This window comes from Populus trichocarpa, chromosome 14 (genome assembly GCF_000002775.5).
Source record: "Populus trichocarpa isolate Nisqually-1 chromosome 14, P.trichocarpa_v4.1, whole genome shotgun sequence".
Lineage (NCBI taxonomy): Eukaryota > Viridiplantae > Streptophyta > Magnoliopsida > Malpighiales > Salicaceae > Populus > Populus trichocarpa.
Genome location: NC_037298.2, coordinates 3641594 through 3666530, shown reverse-complemented (window position 1 = coordinate 3666530; position 24937 = coordinate 3641594). Strand labels below are relative to the sequence as shown.

At 34.0% G+C, this 24937-nt stretch overlaps 2 protein-coding genes and 2 pseudogenes across 4 annotated transcripts; 1 reads left to right on the top strand and 3 right to left on the bottom strand.

The window, feature by feature from the left end:
• Nucleotides 1-1721: 1721 nt before the first annotated feature.
• Nucleotides 1722-4467, bottom strand: LOC18105161 (squamosa promoter-binding-like protein 8). Its single transcript, XM_006375193.3, has 4 exons — nucleotides 4103-4467; nucleotides 3080-3813; nucleotides 2308-2465; nucleotides 1722-2079 (listed from the first exon to the last, which is right to left on the bottom strand). The coding sequence occupies exons 2-4, from the start codon at nucleotides 3751-3753 to the stop codon at nucleotides 1925-1927; spliced, it is 987 nt and encodes a 328-aa protein (XP_006375255.1). The 5' UTR covers nucleotides 3754-3813; nucleotides 4103-4467; the 3' UTR covers nucleotides 1722-1924.
• Nucleotides 4468-11323: 6856 nt separating this feature from the next.
• On the bottom strand, nucleotides 11324-15824 carry LOC18105160 (uncharacterized; annotated as a pseudogene).
• Nucleotides 15825-16508: 684 nt separating this feature from the next.
• On the bottom strand, nucleotides 16509-18046 carry LOC18105159 (malate dehydrogenase-like; annotated as a pseudogene).
• A 1314-nt stretch (nucleotides 18047-19360) lies between these two features.
• LOC18105158 (3-hydroxyisobutyryl-CoA hydrolase-like protein 1, mitochondrial) lies at nucleotides 19361-24495 on the top strand. 3 transcript variants are annotated; one of them, XM_006375190.3, is made up of 14 exons: nucleotides 19361-19586; nucleotides 19696-19776; nucleotides 19854-19922; nucleotides 20039-20102; nucleotides 20193-20272; nucleotides 20524-20607; nucleotides 21141-21225; nucleotides 21720-21805; nucleotides 21902-22023; nucleotides 22206-22266; nucleotides 23450-23548; nucleotides 23640-23741; nucleotides 23836-23877; nucleotides 24096-24495. In XM_006375190.3, the coding sequence occupies exons 1-14, from the start codon at nucleotides 19434-19436 to the stop codon at nucleotides 24213-24215; spliced, it is 1248 nt and encodes a 415-aa protein (XP_006375252.1). In that variant the 5' UTR covers nucleotides 19361-19433; the 3' UTR covers nucleotides 24216-24495. The 3 variants fall into 3 exon arrangements, with proteins under 3 accessions (XP_006375252.1, XP_052302716.1, XP_024440454.1); XM_024584686.2 differs by having other exon boundaries at nucleotides 19438-19586; nucleotides 19668-19776; XM_052446756.1 differs by lacking the exon at nucleotides 20524-20607.
• The last annotated feature ends 442 nt before the right edge of the window (nucleotides 24496-24937 follow it).

Here is a 24937-nt window from a genome sequence, read left to right as displayed (position 1 = left end):
TTACAGTTGAATTTTTAATGTAATTTGATAAGGATTGAAATAATTTATGGCTATGTTTTGGTTAGTTGAAATAAATAATTTATAGTTAGTTATGATTGGTTGAATGATTGTTTAATAATTTATATTGAAAGGGAAATATTTGAAAGTGTTGATAGTAAGAAGATTTGACGACGTTTTCAATATATGAAGTTTCATAGGAAGCAATTGTAAATTATAAGAAAAAAAAATAGAATTTTGTGGAGCATGTTTTTATAATATATGTAAATTTTTGAGCTTTATATTAAAAAACTTATAATTTTTAGACTTTTTGGATCTTAATTAATTTAGCTATATACTTATATTATTTTACCCCTACCGAAATTGGATGGTAATCCGTCCCTGATTGTATACTATATAATAAAAACTAACATGAGATTTCAGCATCATCTTTTATAATATATAATCTATGATCCACTGCCCTGAAACTTTATTATATGATGCCATAGGATAAGTCCATTAATTCTCAGTCAGAATCACACATGAGCACAATTCATGTTGTCCCAGGAGAAATTAATTAATGACACCTAGTTCTTATTAATGGCAATTAATTAGGAGAGGTCACTATTAGATGTACCATTTCTTTTGTAAGAATTACCAGGATAAATTAACTTCGTCCATGGTAGTGTCCATGAAGAAAGCTAAACTATCAATAATTATTTCTTAGAAAAGGAATATACATGTAAAGAGGGAAATGAGAAAGAAAATTAAAAAAAATATTTATATGATTAGACAGAAATATTTAAATCATTTTTTAAGAGATTCATTGTGATATTGTATTTTACTCCTCTATTTGTTTTTTATTTTTCCTTAAAATGAAATCATAAAATAGCTATTAATTAATAATTACTTGCTAATAGTTTTTTTTTTTTTCAATTATATACCATATCATGTTTATATGTTTACCCTGAATATTCATTGGGGCAAATTCCTGCGAAAGTCTTTACTGGAATGAAAATAAGTAAGGTTACTGAAAATAATTTGCAGTTTCTTCTGGAGTGCAGTAAATTTCATGTAATTATCAGATGGTTTTTATTAATTCTCTTGTAATTATTCCTTGCTACTGGCCAAAGGCTCAATGCAACAATTAAACTTCACATGAAATGCTACCTCAAAGACAAGAAAAGTGCGATAGAAGTAGGCTAAACCTCTTGTTCAAAGAACCCGAACACAAGCTCCCAAGACTTTCACCACCTGGCCTGGTAGGTGCGGCTAGAGGTAATGTGGCTTATGGGCGGTCTTAATATTTTCACAGCTGCAACACTCCCTTCATGAGAGAGAGGGGAAAAAAACACTTACAGAGACTGAAAGGATAGGGAAAGAGAGATAAGTTCTAAATAGCTAACTATCCATGCTTAGTGCAGCTTCTCATCAGTGCTAGCAGACAACTTGATCTCCTTCCTATAAATTTCTTTGAAGATTGATATCGCATGCATGTTCATTTTCTTGTTTTTATGCATGTTTGATTTACAGCCTTTTTCCTGGTAAGGATCCGACAAAGGGATAATAATGGAATGCCCTAAATGATAATAATCCTGCATCCCCGTGCCTATCTAACCATTTCTGAAACCAAACAGATACTTCTGTTAGAAAAGTCCTCTTGGCAGTGATTACTTTTTCCATTTTTGGATATATCTTCCGGTGAATACAGAAAAATATATGAAAGGCTACCACATCAACAGGTATTAAATCGCTTGAAGAGAGAAATATATTAGCAGAGCAGATACTCCATTTGGTTTTTACTAACACAATCAAGAGTGAGCATTAATCAACAATAATTAAAGAGAGAGTAAATTAAGAGGGAAAAATAAATATAACACTGGAGTAACACTATGTTACTGCTTAGTTAATATTAAATCCTCCTTGATGATCAGGTCATTGACATTTTTTACCCGCTTGAGAAAAACAGTGAGCTTGACGATGTAGAAGAAGAAGCAGTGGCTTGATACGATCTTTGCTTGAAACAATCCAGAGACATTCGAGGAGGGGACATCGCCACCGTCACCGATGAAGTAGGATGAGCTCCAGAGTCCGGTGGAGACCCTATAAATTCCCATAAGAAAATACCATGCAAGTTAATTGATTTCCTACATATCTTGCTCATACATGCATATACTTCTTAAGCCAAAAAAAAACAAGTGAAAAAAATTTAAATTTATTAATGTATATAAAAAATAATGGTATACAGGATAAACCATTTATAAATTAAAATGTTGATCCATATCGATTCAACATGACATTAATTATATGAACATAGAAAACGGAGCTTACTTGTGAGAATCTCAGATGAGGAAATGGTGGCATTTTCTAGATGTGATTTCTGATTTTCTTGATTAATTTGGTGTGATTTTCGCCTACGACGATTGTGATCAGCTAATCTCTTTCTGCAACTACGCTTTCCATTATCAAATTCTGAGAGAAGATGAAACCTGTAGAAAAATTCAACGTAACCAATCACTGTCAATTACTCCAAAACCATGCTCAGAGCTGCTAATTAATTACGTGCTGTCTAAATATGTGAAGAAGAAAAAATCAGTACGTAATGAGTATAGATACGGACACAAATGCCCTCGGGATTTCCACATGTACGGCCCAACCAATCATTGGTTGCCAAGCACAAGCCCAGGGGTATTGTCGTCAGGCGAGTGTTCTCTGACCGTGTCCGGATATCAAAGGCAGAGAAGGAACCATTGAAAAGAAGAAAGAATATTGAGGTAGTTTTTGTAATTTCAAATCCTAAGCTTATATTATTATTTAAATTAAACTAATTCAAGTACGTAATGCTGCCTTGATATTAAGAACAGAAGAAATGGTACGTAAAACGGAAAGTATATTTTACGGACTCAAATGCCCTCGGGATTAACCCATGTACGGGTAACCAATCATTGGACATCATCATGACGAGAAAAAAATCACAGGGGTAATAGAGTAATTTGGGATCGCATCTCCGTGGTCGGTTAATCACTATCATACAATCATCTACAAAACGTTGGATTAAATGGAGAAAGTGCATGGGAAGGGCAATAATGTAATTTAAAAAAACCTGCTACACTGCTGGCAGAATCGCTGAGTCAACCCGGCGGCGATGACAGTAGAAGCTTTAGAGTGAAACTCACAGACTTTATGGCGTCTATGGTAGTGTTTAGCATGAGTAAGGTCAGCATTGCACCCTTCAGCTTGACATCTTGGAGCATTAGATGAAGAACCGGGATCGAGCGGTCTAGACCGGCGGTAAAGCCGGTTCACAAAATCATCCTCAGCCGAAGAAAAATAAGTTCTTCCTCCCAAATTCAGTCCTATCCTTGAAGTGATCAAATCGGAATTTGAACGAGGAATTTCCTCACTTTTTGGGATAAGGAAATAAGAGGTTGCAGTTGCGACTGATGTGACTGTTGGGATTGGATCAAGGGAAAGGAGGGAAGGATGGTGAGTGGTGGGAAAAGAGGAGGCGCCGGCGCCGGCGTAAGCACGAGGGTCGAAAAAAGAGTTGATATTGTGATGTGTAGCGTTGGTGGTGGTGGGGTGGTTCTGAAACATTAAGGTTGGAGAGGTATGTTGAGGAATGAGGTTGTTGTCGTTGAAAGATTGAGTGGTGTAGTGATCGAAAATGCTAGCTTGACGATTTTGATCTTGTACTTCGTGGTTGCTTCCAGCTTGTTGATCATCTCCACCTGATAACATTATTGTTGACGGGTTTCCCCATTCGTACTCCAACATTTTGTTCTTCCTTCTCTAGATAATATGAAAATCTTAATCAATCTAGCTAGCTTAATTTACCTGTAAAAGAAACAAAGAAAGGAAGAGGTTATGATCATCAAGAGAAGGAGCTGGTTCTATACATAGATGAATACAAAAGAGAAGAGAAAAGGTAGTGGCTGGGAAAGATTTGATCTTTCTTAAATTTTTTTGCTTCGCTTTGATTTATGCTGAGTGGTTTTGTTGAAGTGGGGTTTTTGCTTTTTGAGAGGTAAGACTGTCCTGAGGAGACATGTCGGTGTTAAGGTGGGCTTTTATGGGATATTACAAACAGTTTACAAGTTGAAAAAACACTCTCTCTCTGTCTCACCTATGGAAATTAAACCGAGTCAGTGAACTGAAAGAGAAGGAGAGGATGCGAATTTCAAAAACACTAAAATTGGCCATCTGCAGAGTTTCAATTGCTGCTTTCTTTTCTCTCTTTAACTGGGGTGATGCCCATTCTCTCAAAAGCCTCCCCCTTCTAGCTCCTCTCTCTCTTTTCTTTATTTAGCTCTCTGTCTATGACTTTTTAAAGCCACAAAAACGAGTCTCTCTTTCCTTCTGGTACCAGTCTCTCTCTCCCTCTCTCTCTCTCTAGCTAGCTAGGTGAGAGTCTCCGAGAGAGAGAAACTGAGTTATGAGGCGGCTTGCGCAGAGGTAATTGGGTGCTGTGTATGTAAACCCGAAAACTACCATTTTACCCACTTGATGGTCACGTATTTGTAGATAGAGCCACTGCAATGGAATTCTGTGTTAAAAAGTTAAAATAGATGGCTGGGGGTTCCCCAACTAGTCGGGGTTTGTAGAAAAGCTGTCGCCTACCTTGCAGTAAATGCTTGGCTAGCTACAATAACAACGGTGCTGTTGTTTTTGGTAAAGAGGTTAAAATGCCACGCGGTTTCTTCCTCAAGAACTTGGGACCTACCCTTGCTAATTTTGATCAATTTGCACAGAAGGGTCACTGTGCCTGTCTATGTTGAAGTTTCTGCTTCACATTTTTTTTCAAGTTCCTATTTTCACGATGTGATTTCAGAAATTGAAGGCAACTTCGTCTATTTTGAAAGGGACTGGACTTGGATATATTATGATGATCGATGTTGTTTTGCCTCCCTTGATCATTATGCAATGTGTTTGATAGAGTCAACAGAAAATGAACTCATGTGCTGGTGATGAAAAGAAATTAAAATCGAGATAATTGTAAGATCATGGGTTTGTCCGTTCTTGCATTCATTACATTTTCCCATTGCTTTTTTGTACTGGAAACCAAACCAATTGTCATTAATTTGTGAATATAAGTTGTTCCATGAAGAGAAAATCTGCCCCTGCCTTTAATTGTACATTAGCATACTGGTTTATTATCACGAGTAAAGGATTTATTGCGTGTGTGATTCGTAAGATATACCTTCCAGTATAAAAATCGTATTTAAAATAATTTAAGTTAATTAGCATGAGAAAAAAATATCTTGAGCAATTTCTCATATTTGATATTCCCAATATAATACATGCTATTCCATGTCCACTTATACTCAATTCGATAGAATTATATAATTTTAAATGAACCCTTTGTAATTTCACAATAAAGTGTTTTTTTTTAATTATTAATGTGGGTGTTCGGGTCAGTTTACGCGCACCTCGACTAATTTCACGGGTCCTGAAGTTAACAATCATGTAAGCTTCCAGTAGCTATCATATTAGCAACCATAGGGCTCGAATTTGAGACCATAGAGGGAGCAAACCCTTTTGTCCCAAGCTCTTACTACTAGGTCACCTACTAGATGGTTAATAATTTTATAATAAAGTATTATTTTTTTGTTTTGTATTGTTGATAATAATTTGATTATTTTTACATAATATAAAGATAAAATAATTCATGAAAAGAAAGTCCTTAAATAACAAAAATGATGAATTTAGTTTCAAACAAACACATTTATGTCGTTTTTTACATTTATCTTTCATATCAATACACCAACCAAACACACGACTTTAATTTTAAAAAATGTTAGATGATCTTTTTGTATCAGCTTGACCTGCGTGATTAGGGAAAATTAACGTGCTTGCTTTTAACGTAACAAACAAGTTCAGGTTTTAATTTCTTGGTCTTCGAGCATGATAAGCTACCTTTTCAACTAATCCGGCTTGGGATGTATGATTTTCTTCTTCTTTTGATCATGAGCGGCATACTCTTCTAAATGCATGTCAATCAAATCGATGTTCTTGGAGTCATGGGTCTCCTATATTTACCAAAAATATATATGGCAGGGAAAAAATAATGTAATACAAGAAATTAATAGTTTATTGTGAATTGTAATAATAAAATGATATTTTTTTTTTTGTTGTTCCTCAAATCAAGTTAGAATACTAAGTTCGCGGTAAAATAATTTTTTTCATGTCATTCATTTATCATTTTTATTTTTAGTGGGGATATAAATGTATTTTTATGTTTTTTTAGTGAAAAATCTTCACTGCCCTTGAAAGAGTTTTATTTTAAGAATTCATGTCTTTTTGCATGATTCAATTACTTCCTTATCTTTTATGTCATAATTAGAGAGTATTTGGTAGTGTGGTTGCGGTTGCTTTTCAAATAACTTTTCGTACCGAAATGCATGCTAATGATATTTTTTTATTTTTTAAAAATTATTTTTGACATCAGCACATCAAAACGATCTAAAACATAAAAAAATATATTAAATTTTAGCAAAAAATATTTTTGAATTTTTTGGAAACGCGGTTTGCACCGCGTTCCCGAACATATTCTTAATTGATGCTTGCTTTTGGGGCATTTGTGTATTTTTATTACTCTTAGCATAGTGAAATCATGAAATTAACCTTTATCTCAGTTGCATGTTTTCACGTGGATTTTTAGTTATAAGTAGGTTAGTTGAGAGGTAGATTGATTTTTTGAAGTAATTAAAAAAAGTCAAATATTCCTTTCATCATGTCATTGGATTCCTCACGACATCAAATGGCTTTTTAAAATTTAGGAATTATGGTTTTTTCATATTTGATGCCTCTAATCAAATGGTCCAGGTCACGAGTTTTATAAGCTAACATGGGTTCCTCCCTTTTTTTTTAGAATTTTTTTTTCGGTCTCATTAATCAAAATTTGTTTTTTTTTTTAAATAGGCTTCATGGTTTTCTTCATTTTCCTTTTTATAGAATTATCTCGATTTTATGACCTGGCCTATGAGTTTGAAGGGTTAACCTAGGTGGTTCGTGCTTGGTTTTTTTTTTCCTTTTAATAACTAATTTTTTTTTTGGATCTTTTTGTGTCATTGATTTTATTTTTAATTTTATTTTTTAATATTTGATTTGTTGAGAATTGATCTTCATTTGGTGCCTTTGATCAAATGGTCAGGGGCACGGTTTATAAGCTAACAAAGGCTGTCATCGTTTTTCTTTTTACTTATTTTTGTCCCATATCATAATTCAACATTGTTTTTTTATTAAAAAAATAGGATTCATGGTTTTCTTCATTTTTCTTTCGTCAGAGGGTTATCCCAATCTTAAGACCTGATTCATAAGTTTGGCGAATTGACTCAAATGGGTTCAAGTTTTTTTTTTTTTTTTGCTTATAATTGTTGTTTTTCTAATCCTTTCCATCTCATGACTCGACATTCAACATTGGTTTTTTTATATATATAAAAATGTAGGTTTCGTTATTTTTTTTATTTTACTTTTTATCGGGTTATCTCAGTCTCACAACCTACCCTATAGGTTAGACGAGTTGACCCAAGTAGCCTTAAGTCTTTTTTTTTTTTACTTATAATTGCTATTTTTTTTGTATGTTTTTTTCAATTTAGTTATTTAGCGTTTAGTTAATTAAAAATTAGGCTTCAAGATTTTTTCAAGTTTATTGCTTCTGGTCAAATAACTGAGTCACGAACTTAATGAGTTAATATAGTTGATATCATTTTTTTTTCTTGCTTGTTTTCTTTTTCATTGTCCAACTTTGTATCAATTTCTTTTTATCCATCCACGGCAGAGCGAGAGTAGTTGTATAGTTAGTGCAAATATATAGGAGGTGTATTTTGGATGTACTGTTCGGTAAAAAAAATCCAGAGGGGGAGGAGGGGGCACTCCAAACAGAATGTTTTAAATTACAATAAAAAAAATATTGGCCATCCTTTTAAAATAAACGTTCTAGTATTTGTTATTTAAAAAATTCCAAACATAACATTTTAATTACTTCTTTCTTTTTATATTTATTTATCTCTAAGAAGCAAGCATGAATAATTAATCATTGAACATCATAAAATTTATCTGTTATTTTTTTTATGTTTTTGAGTTGATTTTGTGTATCAAAATTATTATATATATATAAGTATCATGCAAATGGTCACTAGACATAGAACTACTCTATTTAACTCAGCAATTAGCCTAATTAATTCAAAAAACATTTAGCAACATCAAGGATTATTTTCTTTGACAGATAAAGATTTAATATTTAAAAGCTCAGGGTTTGGCAGGGAATGAAGGATTCCAACCGTGAGATTAATTGCTGGCATTATCGGTATTTCCAGAGAATTTACTTATCTTATCATTTATATTTTTTTTTAATTGACGTATTAAATTATTCTTGCCATTTTAGACAAAGCTAATAAAAGATGGCAAAAAAGCAATCTCCAACAGAGATACTTTCCACTCTCTCTCCAGGCCGTCGCCGACATATTATCACATTGACAAGATTGTCCCTGACCAAAGCTCTTAATTATGTTTTAAATGAGAAATTAACAACGCTTCCTAACCTTTGACACAGACAAGAATCCATTGACGTTTTGTTTTCATAGCAGTAGCCATAGCTACATCTATCCCTAACCTAAGCACACAGAATCTAAATTAGAGAAATGAGTGTTTATTGCAAAAGGATGCCCTAAAGAAAGCTATATATCTACTACCATATGACAGCCAGCTGGGAGACAGCAAAAACCTTAATTAGTCCGATGACAAAACTGATTGAATAATATCAAGCTGCTGCATGTCCTTTTACCCCTGTTTTTCCTCGGGCATAAATATATATATATATATATATATATAATTATTTATTTTTTTGTGAAAATATATATAAAAATACAAAGAAAAAAAAGAAAAAGAGAGAGAGACAGCAGGCATGCACAAAGCGTGGCTAAAATTTTTCTGCATGTAGATGAATGCGATGGAAACTGCTAAACGCGAGCTATTAACATCAAAGGTTATATAACTCGTTGAAAATTGAATGTCGAAATACTCTGATTGTATATGTACTTTAAGAGACCATATCATTCTTTTCAGTGAGCATGTGGTCGTGTTTTTTCAATGGCTGTCTGAGCGACTGATAATTCTACCACCTTCCATTATTCTAAAATTAATTAATATTATGATAATTAAGAGCTGCTGCCTTTTCATGTTTCTCTCGAACCAACACCTTATTTTCCTTGTATAAGCACCTCTTCGACGTCTTATTCACCTGGATGCTGATTAGTAAGCATCAATTTGACTATATATTTTTTAATTTTTATATCTGTATATTTATGAATTCATATCTAATATGATAACAATCAGCCCACTTTATAATTTGAATCAACACCTTAAAAGCGAAAACCACCTTCATTCGCTATCAAAATTAAACTAGATTTACACTATAATTATAAAACCCAACTCTATTCATGATCCGATTTACGGTTTTAAGTTTGTAAATCGAATAGGTTAATTAATAGTTTAGTGGGTATTTTTTTTAAAAAATTGCTTAAATCTCTTCTAAATCTAACCGAATCAACTTAAATTTTTCAAAATCAAATTTGGTTTTGGCTCGATTGATTAAGTGTATTTAAATCAAATTTAGCAATGGGTTTGTTGACATGTTCCACTCTTCTGTTACACGTTCAGCTCATATGGGTGTTTGCGCGCCCAAATAAATGCACATCCCCTCCTCCATAAAATAATGCACCTAATTACTTCAACAAAAAGGGCTGGTCAAGATCCAAGGAGCAAGGAGAAATTTAGGATTTGATCAAGAGGGGCATTTTGTGTGAATAACAAGAAATTAAAGGTCATAGTAGCAAAATCAGAAAAAGACAGGAGAGGAACCGATCGTATCTTAAACGTACGATGTATTGCAAGTAGTTTGTTTGTTTGTATCAAGCCAGAACTCTTCATGTATCCGCGCGAGTACACTAAAATCACACTCGCCTAAGAGTTTTTGGCTTTATCAGATTCTATTTTTCTTTTTTTACTGGACTAAAGTTAAAAATTATTAAAATTAAATATTTAAATAAAAGTCTTAATTAAATATTAAATAGAATTTGTTATATATGATGTTTTTTTTTAACTGGATTAGGCTCGCCCAACAATTTCCATCTGAGCACTTCATATAATTCTAATATTATTTATTAGATTTTGTTTGATTAGGTATAAGAAAAGTAAAGATTAATTAGATGTATTAAATGATTATTAACAAATATTCTAAGGTATTTACCAGTGGAATCTCTATAGAAACGAGTTTCACCAAGTAAAAATCCAGTGATAAAAGTAAGCACAAAAATATCATGCAGGCTTTGTTAAATAAAATTACTTTTATTTTTATACTTGGAAAACAAAATAAAATTCTTTAAATTTAAAGAATCGTTTGGTATTATTTATAATTTTAATTTTTAAATACTGACCTGCAATTAATAATCTATGCACAACAACTCAACTAGCAGGTGTCATCGATAAAAGGGCGAGTTTAAATTAAGATACACAACATAGCGCGTAAGAAACCTCAAAGTTGAAGTAGCAGAGCCCGAGTTGATAGTTAAAGAGAGAGAGAGAGAGAGAGAGAGAGAGAGAGGACAGGCTGGTAGCATTTGGTAAAAAAAAAAGCTGACACGGACGTTGACTCTCATGTACGGAATGTCTACCTCTTTTGGGCAGAGGCTTATTTATTTTATCAACAAAACAATTCTCCTGCTTTTTTAATTATTGTCTCTCCTTTTGCCCTGAATATTGTTTAATATTTTACTGTTCTCTTTCTCTCATAGCTGTAGAGTAGAGCCCTAGTAGATAAGAGTGAGAGAAGATGGGAGGTAAGAGTGTATAGATTTTGGCATCCTGATCTTTGAAAATTTTCACATTATATTTATGTGTTGTCCTTTAGCAGGCTCAAAGATGTCATCCACGATCCCCCCCCTCAGCTCCGGATTGCATCGCCCTTTTGGTTTTTTGGGGAGCTTGGCGGGTTAATATCTCTGCCGAGGTCATAGAGCCAAGTAGACTTGCAGGCCTGGTCAATGAAATGCATGCCATGCTGTCCAGGACTTCTGTGTAAAATTGCTTCAAACACCTCAAATGGGCATCACCAATAAATTAACGAATAAAAGTCTACAACAGCATCGCTATATTCGACACAGATGCTAAGAGGAGGCCCAATCTTATCTTACCTAAACACACCTCGACCAAGAGAGGAAAAATGTTATTGAACCAGCATCATACATGCAGATTGAGATTCTAAGGAAACAAGAAGCTTCATGTTTTAAATCTAACCATTGATTTCAATTAAAAAAATAAAATAATAATAAGTTATTTCTATTCGATAGAAGTTCCAAAATCTCTTCATTTTCAAACAACTTTCTCAGCATGGGTAAGGAGAGCAAGAGGGCTTCGCTAGGGGCCACAGTTACATTCTCTACAAGTTAAATGCAAGCACCATCTATGAGATTAACCCGCTATCATGTTTTCCTTTTGACATGGTAATTGCGCTTGTCTACCGTATAAGAGTATCCGAATTTCCTATTAAAGGTAACAGAGCACCTTCCTTGCCAGTAAAAAAATTAAAAACAAAAGCATGTGTAACTCTCATGAATGATGAATCTTCCTGCTTTTGGAGTTTCTGGATACTTGGTTTGGCCACTTCATAAATGCTTCCATTAAGTATAAGCATATATGACAAGTAATGCCAACCTTTCATAAAACGCTACCCTCCACTAGTGAGAGGAATTCACAACTCATCCACGTAAAACAGTGTCATGGTAGAAAAGGTTGCAATAATCACATTACGATAATGGTTGGCCGGAGTAGTGATTTGTTTAACAGGGCTTCTATGCATCTGAGACGCTTCTTCTGGCCAGAGTCTTGAGAGGAGAATTTCATGCAGATCTCATCATCTACAACAATAAGAATGAGATTAATATAGTTTCCAAGCAATGTTTGTGTAAATACACGGAGGATCAGAACCATGAGCAGTGATTTTAGTAAGTGATAAAAATCAAAGAGTTATGGTCCCACAAATGATAACCAATATCCAATTATGATCCAAACCAAAATGGAATTATGCGAGGAAAAACTCAACAATAAAATTACATGGAGCATATGTAATAACTGCTCTCAGGAGGGGGAACTACACCTGTGTCATTACAAGTTTAAGGTTTCAAACTGGTTGAATAATTAAGATACATAGGTAGTGGAATCAATTTTCTAAGTTCCAGAATTATCAAAGAGATGATACATAGATTAATAAAATCACAAATCCAGTACTTGAGCATCTGCAATGCTCTAGAGATAGCAAGGTTTCAGCATATATAGGCCATTCATGCAAAACACAGAAAGAGATTGGCTGAGTTTGTACAGTACTTCGATCTTGATAACTCAAGGTCATGTCAGTGTACCCAATGAGATGAGAGAAAAAAAAAAGGAAAAAATAAAAACAAGATGGGATAGAAGAGAAACAGAAGGGGGTGATAATTTTCGTACAGCTATGGAAACCATGTGAAAACTAAGGGTAAAAGGACCACATGAAAAGAAGAAGACAAGGGTCTAACAAGGTATCTTCAACTGTTTGAGCAGTCCCCGGGAAACTTCCACTCTTTTTTGAGTGAGAAAAATAAAGTCAGATGGTCCCCAAACCTGACACCTTTCTTTCCTGACATCCAATTTGCGTAGAGAAAGTGAATATGGGAAGGATGAAAGGAAGAAGCCATAAGCTTATTATTTGTGGTCACAAGCCCAAGTGAGACTCCAGACGATAATAGCAAGACAAGCAATTAACAAGATATGGTGCCTTCAGAAGGAGAATTAAGAGAGTGTTTTATTCTGCAGTATTTTTTAGCAATTGGCTTGCTTTATATTTAAACCTCACCAATTCTTTTGTCACCGAAACAGGCAATGACCCTAGATTGATAAAAATGCAAGCATCATCACAACTATTAAGTGTAGATCAACATAAAAGCTATCTGTGTTCATTATCAGAACTACTAAGTATTGTCTTCAGTGACCAAGACAGAAAAAGAGCTCTTCCTAAACTATCATGATGTAATATCTGCACTTCAGAGTGCCAAGTTTTGAGAGAGAGAAAAAGAATCCCAGCATCAGGAAAATACCCATAGTAAAACAAGTTAACCAATTTTTATTTCTCTAACATTTTAAAACCAAAAGGTGGATGCATGCACTTAAGCTTCAAACAGGTATAACAACAATACACATGCATTTTTTTTTTCTGGTAGACCATATGACAAAGTTTGGGAAGAGCAAAGCAGTAGAAAACAGAAATTACTGCAGAATAATGGCTAAGAATAGGATAAACTGAAGTTGGAACAGGATAATTGGGGTTTAGGGTTCATAAGAAACATCTAGAATCTGAATAGATTGATAAAATAACAAAAACTACTACAAAAGTAATCCTAGCAGCCTATTTATATTAATTTAAGCCTTATATCCTTGTAGGAAAAGGATTCCTGGTCTTAGTCTCCAAGCAAAACTATTTAGCCTATAAAGGAAATACTTTAAAAAGTCACATGCTAATCACATGACCTTAGATTAATTAACCCTAATATCAGAAATATAATAAAATAAATCCTAGAGAAGGCTTCGTCACCATATGATGTAGCATATAAAATGTTCATAATTTACTTGATTATGGAAACAAAGAAGAATAGACATAAGATGAAATGTACAAATGCATATTCACAGATGGACCATCATGATCCAGTCCAATATTAATATGAATGCTGCAATTGGTGGTCCAGCAAGATACAGTAGTCAGCAGAAAGCAATTCTAGAACCCACCATACCATTTAACTGCAGCTAAATATGAAGACTCAAAGTAGTGGCACCAAATGAAATAAGGCTCAATCCTCATCTGAGTTGAAACAGAAGATGAAAAAATAAACCAGGGAGATAACGCACAGCATATGCAAAAACCATTATTGAACAGGAACACTAATTTCCCAATGCATAACTCACTTTGGTTTGTCTGTTAAGGTTACTGAGGACCTGAGCAAACGCTGGCTAATACTGTCAGCAAGCACACCTTTTTCTGAAATTAGAAGGGACTTTTCCCTTACAAAGCTTTGCAGATTTTTTGCTTCATATTCAAGCTGTTCTTGATCTGCATCACAGTAAACACGAGATTCAAGGAATTGCCATTGACGCTTGCTGGAAGAAAAGTTTAGTAGACTAAAAGTCTATATTGATGACCAACCATGTTCCAAGCATCATAGTTTCATAGTCTTCATCGATCATAGGTAGCTTTTCTATGTCATTTGTGATTTGGCACATGCAAAGTTTCATGCATTGAGGCTAACCATAGCATGTTTTCACTGAAATTTCTCCATGAAGCACAAAAAACTGATAGTAATAGTTTATGGAGGCACCTTGCAACAATTTGCATGCTCTCTGTCCAAAAAATAAGCTTCCAATTCACATAATGAATCACACCTTCACAAATTATACATGTCCAAGAACATTAATTGCATTTTGCAAGAACGAGGAAAATTGTATAATATCAGATCAAATGTCTACATATACAACTTTTCTCATGAAGCATTAGTTCCTCTTTGAACTAGGGTTCTAAGTTCTAACACCAAGCTGGGAGTATTGGTGCAATGCATAAACTCAATCTCAATCTACCATCTCCAGCAACAGAAAAGGCCCTTATTTTTTGCCCCATTTGATAAGCTATATCAGTCCTCATTGAGAATTGGCAACATAAGACCTTCAAATACGAGGTTCTCAAAACAATAAAATCTCCCAAGTGTCTCCTATTTCAAGTCTAAATCTCGAGCAACCATATATTCCAAAAATTCCTCATGTTCTGAGCAGAGAAACAGAATCAGAAAACAGTGAAAACCCACTTTATTATTCATACCGGTGCATAAATCTAAAACACTAGACCAACGACAAACATGGTAAGACAAGTTTCAAACTTAACTTCCAGAACATATTGCGCTCATTAAACCAACACAATTAGTAATTCGACTACATTGACAGATCATCAAATTAAAACCCATCATAAACATGCAATTCTCTTAAAATGAAAAATCAACATTTCCTAATTAAAACAACTAAAACAAAAAAAAAGGGGGGGGGGGGGGGCTTTCTCCAAGATAGTGTGGGCAACATGAAATGAAATAGAAGTAAAAACAACACTTCCTGGAAACATCATCCAAGTTTTCTCCTTCTCGTCATGATTACCACAAGTCCCACAAATGTCTTTCACTAAAGGAGCCGCCCTTGATCCGGACTTTCATTATAGACTCAAACGGAGACTTTATGCTAGTTTTTGTAGTCTTAGCTCTCTTCCGTAATGCAGTCAATGCTTCTCGGTTTCCATTCCTCTCTTTATCATTTTCAACCACCTAATAAGAAATAAAACAAGTGATTTTGGAAAGAATTTTTTGCAAAGAGAATTTTTTAAAGGTCTTGAAGCTGACCTGATTGCGAGCTAATAAGACATGTTGGGCAACATTTTTCGAGCTCGACTAAGCTTTGTTGGAATTGCTGCATTCCTTCATCCATTTTTTTGGGTTATATGAGAATATGTAAAAGCCCTAGTTTAGGGTCTGAGAATTAACTTGTTAGAGGTTTTGCAGAGTTTGCTCAAGCGGAGAGAGGAGCAACATCATCAGTGCAAGACAGTTTGTCCGTGGAGGAGACATAAGAAATTAACATGGGGTTTTGGGCTTTAGATTTTTTAGAGCTCACCGCTGCTATTTTGCTTCCAGAGCCTAATGATTGAAAGTTTGAAACCAAGAAGGCTCATGGGCTCAATCTGTTAACACAAATTAAGTACCTTCAGGCCGGCTTTTTACACAGGCCAACATCCGAATGCACTCATGAATTTTTTTTCACAATCTTGTCTTGGGGAGAATAAATTAACTTGTATGTTAAACTCGGGATGACTCGGAAAAATCCGTCTTTAAATTTGTTCTGGATTAAGTTTTTAATTGAATTGAATTGAATATTAATATATTAAAAATTGATTAACTTATTTTTAATAATTCACGACATAATTAAACTCAATCTAAACTTGAAAAAACCAACAACTTGGGTTGATAGTGAATTCACAAATTAATCTGATAATCTAATCAATTATGGTCTTTTTCGAACCCGTCCCAGTGTATTGATCGCCTAGCCATCTTGATTCTGCTTGGAATGATTCTCTTAGTTTGTTTCTGTGGTTAGAAAATATTTTTATAAAAATTAAAAAAACATTTTTCTTTAATTTTTTTTTATATTTTTAAATCATTTTAATATATTGATATTAAAAATAATTTTTTAAAATAATAAAAAATATTATAAAAAATAATCTCACCGTAATACCAATGATTCTAATTAATACATAAACAACTACTAGCGAGTCAAACTCTATGCTGCGGGTAACTGTGTTAGAGAATACAAGTTATTATCACCACCATTGATTCCCAAGTAACACCGATCATGGATGCAATTCCTTTTTTGGCTATTTGTTTATCAGAATGAGAGTAAAGCAGGCTAGAAACTTGAGCCTACCAATGATCATCGGGGACAAGTTCTCGGACCAGCTTCACTGTGCTGTTAGCTGTGACAGTGGTATAATTGGCATCTGAAGGCTGCGTTGAAGAGTGATTTCCCCATATGATTACATTCTTCACATCACTGACATGAACATTTAGCCTGTCAGATATGTGGCTCAGGGCTCTGTTGTGGTCGAGCCTGGTGAGGCATGTGATGTTTTTTATCCAGGATTGAAGGAGCAGATTCTTTCAAGACGAGCGCCTTAGTGTTTACAGGATTTGCAACCATTAGGATCTGCCATGTACTAGCAACGTAAGGCATCAACTTTGGCGAGAAATAGAATATCAGAAGAGCATTAAAAGACGTGAATCAGAGCCTGCCGATTGATTACAGTCCAAATGCCAAGCTTTTTAAGAGTTTATTGTTATTATAGTGATATAACATCAAAAAAAATATATCAAATAACTATCTTAAAATTTAAAAATTCAAGTATGTAGGTAAAATTTAAGATATAATTTATATTATTTTTAAAATATTTTTTAATTTAAAAATTTTTAAACTTAAAACTTCCATGATTTAATTTTTTTTATCACCAAAGTTTTGATATAACATAAAGAATCATTTTAATTAAAATTTTTTTAATTTGTTAGATAATATTTTAAAATATAATTTATATAATTTTTTAACAGAAAAGGATGAGAATGAAAAAAATAGAATGGCATGAACTGAGTGCAGGCGATTCACTCGGTATCTAACCTGGCAATCAGGAGCAGCATGTTCCAAAGCTGACGCGTGAGCCTTGAGGAGAAGTGCATTTTCATGCAGTGTATCCTTCCTTTCCAGGTTGTCCGAGTAACCAGCAACTATAACAGCAATATTGATACCTTTACAAGCTTCAATGGCATCGGTTGTTGCAATTATACCTGTGAAACCACAAACAAAGGAAGTAAGACCTTCCAGTCTTCCACAGTTCCATGCCAGTAACTATCAAATCTGTATCCATCTAACCATTAAAGTAAGAGTTGCACCTGGAGAAGAGGAAAGACAGCATCTGTCATTTCCATTTGGACTCGGCAGAATGACGAAGCAAGTGCAGAAGTACGGGCTGATCTGGGCCTAACACGAACCCTCTTGCAATCATTGGAAGAAGAGCATAGCCTACTTGTCCTGTCCAGGAAATTGTTAGGTCCAAAGCTCAACTTATTTTCCCATCTCTTCAATAATTATCAGTTCAAAGAATTTTGAGAAGAAAAAAAGGAAATTTTAAATTTCTTCAGGATTCCTTGGATTCTTGTTATGTTTGGCTATTGAAAATATTGTGATTTTGTATCTGTAATTTCTGAAATGTCAATGATCAGACACCCTAAAGTTCTAAATCAAGGTTAAGAACGGATTAAATTCAGGAATTCAATAAAAAAATTAATTTTCATTCTTGCTCCCTACGTTTTTCTCAGCAATCAACCGGGCCATTAAAAAACTGCAATGCATATAGGAAGCAGAGATTACTAGTAGCTCCAGTGAACAGAATCCCGACTGCATCCTGTGTCATTGTTGCAGATCAAATGATAAGCATTGAACCAAATCATAGATAAGCATTGAACCACTCAGGCTATCATCCACAAGTGAGTAACCACTTCTAAAAATCAAATCATAGAAAATAGCTCGTCAACTCAAAATTCTATAACAATTATACACTTGCGTATAGAATAATTTCCAAAACATTTCTCATCCTAGTACTACTTCAGCTCAACTATATTTTAGTTTAAAGCTCTTACAGGATTTGATGTATATATTATGATAGATTTACAAGTGCAATAATATTCTATGAACTCGTGAAGAAGAAGAAGGTTGGAATTCTCTCGCTCTGAATTCTGAAAAGGCCCGTCGATGAATTTTAAGGATAGTGACAACAGACACGGGCATACGAGTGACAACCCTTTTAAACATAATCAACTTTCTTTCACCCTAAATAATGAGATATATCAAAGGAGGCGATGATGTTACGCTTACATAAACAAATAGAAACACAACAAAAATAAACACCACATAATTCCAAGAGTTAATAATAACTAACGTATACAAAAATAACACGAAGTTTTAATTATTACAAAAATATAAATTAGATAACGTATCTATCTTGAAAAGGGGAAAAATCTCAATTAATAACTATTGAGTTATTATAAAGATTTTTAATTAAATAGAAATATAAATTACCCAAAGTAAAAAGAACCCGGCCACCTATTTCATTCAATGTTTGGAGGCAGGAGATTTTGAAACCCGATTTGACTTATTTTTAGATAACAAAAAGGCGTCTAAATTTCTAATTAAAAATAATTTACACTAAAGATCTTTTTTATATATATATATATATATATATATATATATATATATATATATATATAATTAAAGTAGGTATTCGAGTCAGCTTACGTGCACCTCAATTAATCTCACAAGTCTTGAAATTAACGATCATATAAATTTTTAGTGGTGCTAAAATTTATGGGACTCAAATTAATAGTCTCTAAAAAGTAAATATAAACTATTCTTAATTATATAGCATAACACCTAATAAATCTTATATGAATTAAATTAATGGACCATGGCTTCACAGCATAGGGTAGTTTCTCTTCCACTTGAAAACTCGGCCTCATCCTTTTGCCTCATGATGAAAATCCCAAATTGTAATGACTAAGTTGTTTCGTTGGGATAAATAGTTATATAATTGGACTACTTAAAACTGGTATCCAATTTTTCTTTGATAAAAATGTTAAAATTAGATACTCATAAAAGGGATTTTATATATATATATATATATATATATATATATATATATATATATATATATATATATATATATATAACTGAGCTTGCAGCGAGGAGTGGCATTTCTAATAGAGAGAAAAACAAGAATTGAAACGAAAGGAAGCAAAGCGCTAATGCAGGGTTTGAAATCAGCAGCGGCTCTATTGATTAGAAGCTGCTGTAACAATAATAAATCTAAGCTTTCCCATAGCTTTCTCACACATTGCCCGCAGCACAGCAGAAGCCTCTCTTCTTCTCCTCCAACTGAAGATGATCTTGATAACCAAGTTAGTCTCTCTCTTTTTTCGTTCTTTTGTTTAAAAAGACCAACCCTTTACTGGATTGTTTGTGTTTTTTTTCTTGTCAAGTTTAAGACTCGGGTTCCTTTTGGGGTAGGTACTCGTTGAAGACAAAGCTAATTCAAGAAGTGCCATTCTTAATAGACCTTCAGCTCTTAATGCTCTTAATACTAATATGGTGAGTGTTTTTTTGAACTGGGTTTGATTCAAAATTGTTTCTTTTTAATCGGGTTTGTTCAATTTTGGTTTTTTTAGGGTGCTAGATTGTTAAAATTGTATAAAGCTTGGGAGAAAGACTCAAGTGTTGGGTTTGTTACATTAAAGGTAAGATCCCCCTCTATGGTTTCAGCTATGTGTTTCTTCTTCTTCTTTTTTCTTGATTGGTTGTGTTTTAATCTGTGCTAAGGGATACTTGGTGTGTTTGTTTTGAATTTGTGAAGGGCAGTGGCAGGGCATTTTCTGCTGGTGGAGATATTGTTAATCTCTATCACCTAATAAACCAGGGTAAGAGATCAGAGTTTCATACATGCGTATTGAAAATATTATTTTGATCTTGCTTATTCAGCTGCTTAATATTTGTTTCAATCAATGCAGGGAAATGGGAAGCGTGTAGGGAATTTTTTGGGACTTTATATACATTCATATACGTACTAGGTACATATTTGAAGCCACATGTAAGTATTCAAGATTTAAATCGTCAACAGCTTGTATAGATTGCTGGATTTTGAGTCTGGTTTTCTGCATTTCAGTGTCAATTTTTGTAGCTCTGATATTGACATGCATGAAGGTTCCTTGTCGGTGATCAGTATAATTACACTGGTTGATTAATAACTCAAGGAAATGTGGCTGATATCTTATTTATAAGTTTACTTGTGTTAGTAAGTTATCAGCATGGTTACATTGGTGAGTAACAATTTCCTTGTAGGTGGCTATTTTGAATGGCATTACCATGGGTGGTGGGACTGGAATTTCAATCCCTGGAACATTTCGACTTGCAACAGACAAAACTGTATGTAATAGAAAACAAGTTTTGATCTTGTAATAATGCTGTTTATTTACCCCCCCCCCCCCCCCCGCTGCCATTTAAATCTATTTAAAGCTAATCGTGTATCCTTGTGTTATGTTCATGGATGTGCATGTCACAATGGAGTTCTTTAATGCCAATAATCATGAAAGTTGGCACTTCAGCCCATTTAGAGCTTTCGGCATGTCATTTTTTTTTTAAAAGCAAGTTTTCAGTATGTCCATTGTGTTTTATGGCCATGCAGATTGTTATTCGCAACATGTTTTATTGACAAGGGACCAGCTTGTTTTTGAGTTGCCCATATGAAACCCAAAAATCTTGTATTAAGAAGGAAATCTCATTTAATAACCTTGTTTCTGTACGCTGGTGTTCATGACATTCAATAAGTGCATATTAGTGATGCTTCCTTTCCTATATCCAGTGATGTGAATGTGAAAGCAGTGCAGAATCAGTGACTTGTTTAGCATATCTATTTGAATTAATTGTTTACGGCTATATAAATTTTGCAACTCATGTAGGTTTTCGCCACACCTGAAACTCTGATTGGATTCCACCCTGATGCTGGAGCATCCTTCTTCCTCTCACATCTACCTGGTCACTTAGGTACTCTTGCAGTACTTTTTCTTTCTGGGGTAGTATTATTAAATTCTGTTACCTGAACTTTTATTTTAGATTTCAATTCTTCTTCTTATTGCATTTCTTTTCTTCCCTTGTATCCCTTTTTTTGTGGGCTTAAATGAAAACATCCTTGTCTGTAGCCTCACTTCATCGATTAGCAACTTTAAAAGAGACCGTTTGGTATTGTGGTAGCTTTTGCTTTTTACCCAACCACAGAGAAAAAACTGTTTGGTCAGCCAACTAGCTTCTGCCTTTTGCACCGAGCGCCATACATAATTGCGTTTCAAACATTGGTTTTGTAGAAAGCTAAAGTAACTTGTTTTTTATTTATTTTGCATGCAAAAATCTATCTCATAGCAATTTTAAGAAAATACAATTTTTAAAACTTATCTTTTTAAAACCACAACTTAAAAGTGTTTTTTTTAAACCTACTTAATACTCTAGTATGAGTATGGCATAAGGTGTATTCTTGTTTGCAGGTGAGTACTTGGCTTTAACCGGAGGAACGCTTAATGGAGCAGAAATGATTGCTTGTGGCTTAGCTACACACTACACGAATAGCGAAGTTAATACTGGTGAAACCTTTTCTTGTTTTGTCTTGATTTATTTCTCTGTCCTGATTGTATGACATTATCCTATGTTGTTTGTTTTGATCCTGTAGAAACTTCATTTAGTTGAACATCATCTTGGAAAACTGGTCACTGATGATCCTTCTGTCATTGAAACTTCTTTAGAACAATATGGTGACCTTGTCTATCCAGATAAGATGAGTGTACTTCACAGGTAATATATTGTCTTTCATTTTCATTCTGTAGCATGCTCTTGTTTTACTGGAAAATAATATTTGCCTTTCGTAGCATACGCAACAAAACCTAACCCCCCCTCCCCCTGAAAAAAAAAAGAAGCTTTGTGTTTAACAATATGATAATCTATTCAGTTGACCTTATGTTGTATTGTTTGTTTAGGATTGAAATGGTCGATAAATGTTTCAGCCATGACACAGTTGAAGAAATCTTTGATGCTCTGGTAAGATTTTATTCTGATAGTCACATGTTTTCCTTGACCCAGAACAATAAATCCAATCAAATGTTCACGTAATAGAATCTTTTTATATAGATCGCTCCCCGAGAACAATTGGAAGTTTTACGCTTTGCATTCTTTTTCATCATTATCGAAGAAAATAAACCTTATCCAGTTGTGGCTCCTTTGAAATTGGTTTTTTTGGGAGAAAGAATTTGGAGACAAAGGACTAAGCAGACAGATATGACGTGCAAAGGGTGGGTGCATAAAAAGGAAGGAAAGAACTCCTTCACTTATGGGTATAAACTGAGTTAAAAACCTTCTGGGGTGGGAAATCTTGAAGATTTTCCAGCAGCCCCTTCTTTTGACTCCTTGTGAAGGACTGAAAAGAGTGATGGTCCTGTCAGCTTTTATCTTGGAAGAGCCGTTAGCAAAGCCCAAGTACTGCCCATTAAAATGCAGCTTGCTGAACAGATTCCCCTGAAAAGCCATTATTTCCCCCATACCTTCCCCCAACCCCACCCCAGGGGAAGAAATAAACGCTAATTGTTATAAATAATAAATATCCTAGCTACTAAAAGGAAACATGGATCCTACAGTTCCTTCTAGGTGAAAAGGGAAATGAATGCATATAAAGTCCCAAAACGTAGTTTTCTCAGACAATTTAAGTGATTTTTGTCATTTTATTCACTTTGGTCCTTTAATTTTTAATTTAGGCAATATCATCCCTAAATCTAAAGTGATCCAGGCTTTTAGCTTAAAGAATACAGGTCAAATCCATGCATTTTTCCCAAAAAAACTTCTGTGGTTTTTGTAATTAAATTCACATTAATCCTTAAAATTTTAATATATGTGATTCGGTCCCTTCATATACAATTATATGTCAGGTATATTTACATACATTCATTTTTATTTCAGTCCACTGACTTTAAATTTATTCAATATAAGGGTTTTTTATTTTAAATTTTTCATTTTAGTTTACAAACTCTAAATCCAAAAAAATAGAGTAAATTAATGTGTGGGACGGCAAGATTTGTCCATAAAAAATTAAATGAGCTTTAATTGAATTTATTATAACAATTTTTATAAACAGACCCATGGCAACACGCAGGCCCCATGCTAATAAATTCTAATTATCTTTTTTCCAGCAAAAATTGCTATCATGATTTTAGATAACCATTTCTCTCAGGAAAGGGAAGCTGCTGAAACAAACGATGCATGGTTCAATTCCACTCTAAGAAGACTTAAAGAAGCGTCACCATTGAGCTTGAAGGTTTCCTTGAGATCTGTGAGTCCTTGAACCATTGTCATCTGGCTGACTTTCTCTTCTACAATCATTTCATTGTTATGATCTAAGCTACAAACATCAACTGGTTCAGATACAAGAAGGTAGATTTCAGACACTTGATCAGTGCTTGGTCCGTGAATATCGAATGAGCCTACAAGGAATATCCAAGCAAATCTCTGGTGATTTTTGTGAGGTATGAAATGTAATCTATCTTTCAATTGAAAAATATTTCAGAATCTTTAGTCATTACCATTTAATTTTGTGTTTTGTTTTTATAACCTTGTCAGGGGGTTCGGGCACGAATGGTGGACAAGGACTTGGCACCAAAGGTATGGATGGAAAGTTTACTTGTATACCAAGATGGAATTTGACGATCCTAATTATTTGCAGAATGTAGCTCTAAGATAATGTACTCCACTACTAGAAAGGTTATCTGATGGATTATTGAAATCATTAGTTCGAATATAGCAACCCTAGAACCATTTATTTAAATAATAGGCGTGTTAGCATTAAGTAATTGTATCATCATGCATTTTGAAACATGCAGTGGAATCCTCCAAGCTTGGAACAAGTGTCTGAGGACATGGTGGACCGCTATTTCTCTCCTCTTAGTGAATCCGAACCGGATCTAGACCTTCCAACAAAACAACGGGAAGCTTTTACATAGTTACCACACAAAGGGAATTTTTTTGTTAGACTTTTTATGTTTTGAAAGATGAGGAAAGGCAGATGAAATATAGGCCTTTTACTGTCTCAGATTATTGTAAGAACATATGATAGATTCATGTATTCTGGGACTGAGTAGCTTCCAAAATAAGTTCAAATAACCTTTATTAGCCCATCATTTGGTAACGTTATTAGAGCTGTGAATGGTGTTAAAGCTTATTGATTTCAATTTTATCCTATAAAGTTCGCTCAAGCACAGCATGTGGTTGGAGCTTTCGTCATCTATTGTAACATATCTCTTGCATTATAATTAATATTCTTTCCAGTAGTAGAGGGAGGGGCTCTGATTTAAGTTCTGTACTACGGTTGAAGAGTTCAACGATACAACAGAAATTCACTGAGAGAATAATGATTCCTCGTCATATATATATATATATATATATATTACGAAGCTTCGTACGAGTGAAGCCACGAAGATTAAATTAGCCAGGGAACCACATGGCAGCTATGAAGTGTGAATGCAATTTTTTTTTTTTTAAAAAAAAAATGTTTTGTTTTTTAATCATTTTCTTTTGGATTTTAATCTCTTTAAACTAGAAATAACATGATCCATCATAAGAAGCAACTCCAAACCTTTGATTAGATTATCAATTTTTTTTAAAATAAAATCCTAACACCTCAAATTCACCCATCCTTTTGGATTTGGCCAAAAAGCAAGTAATT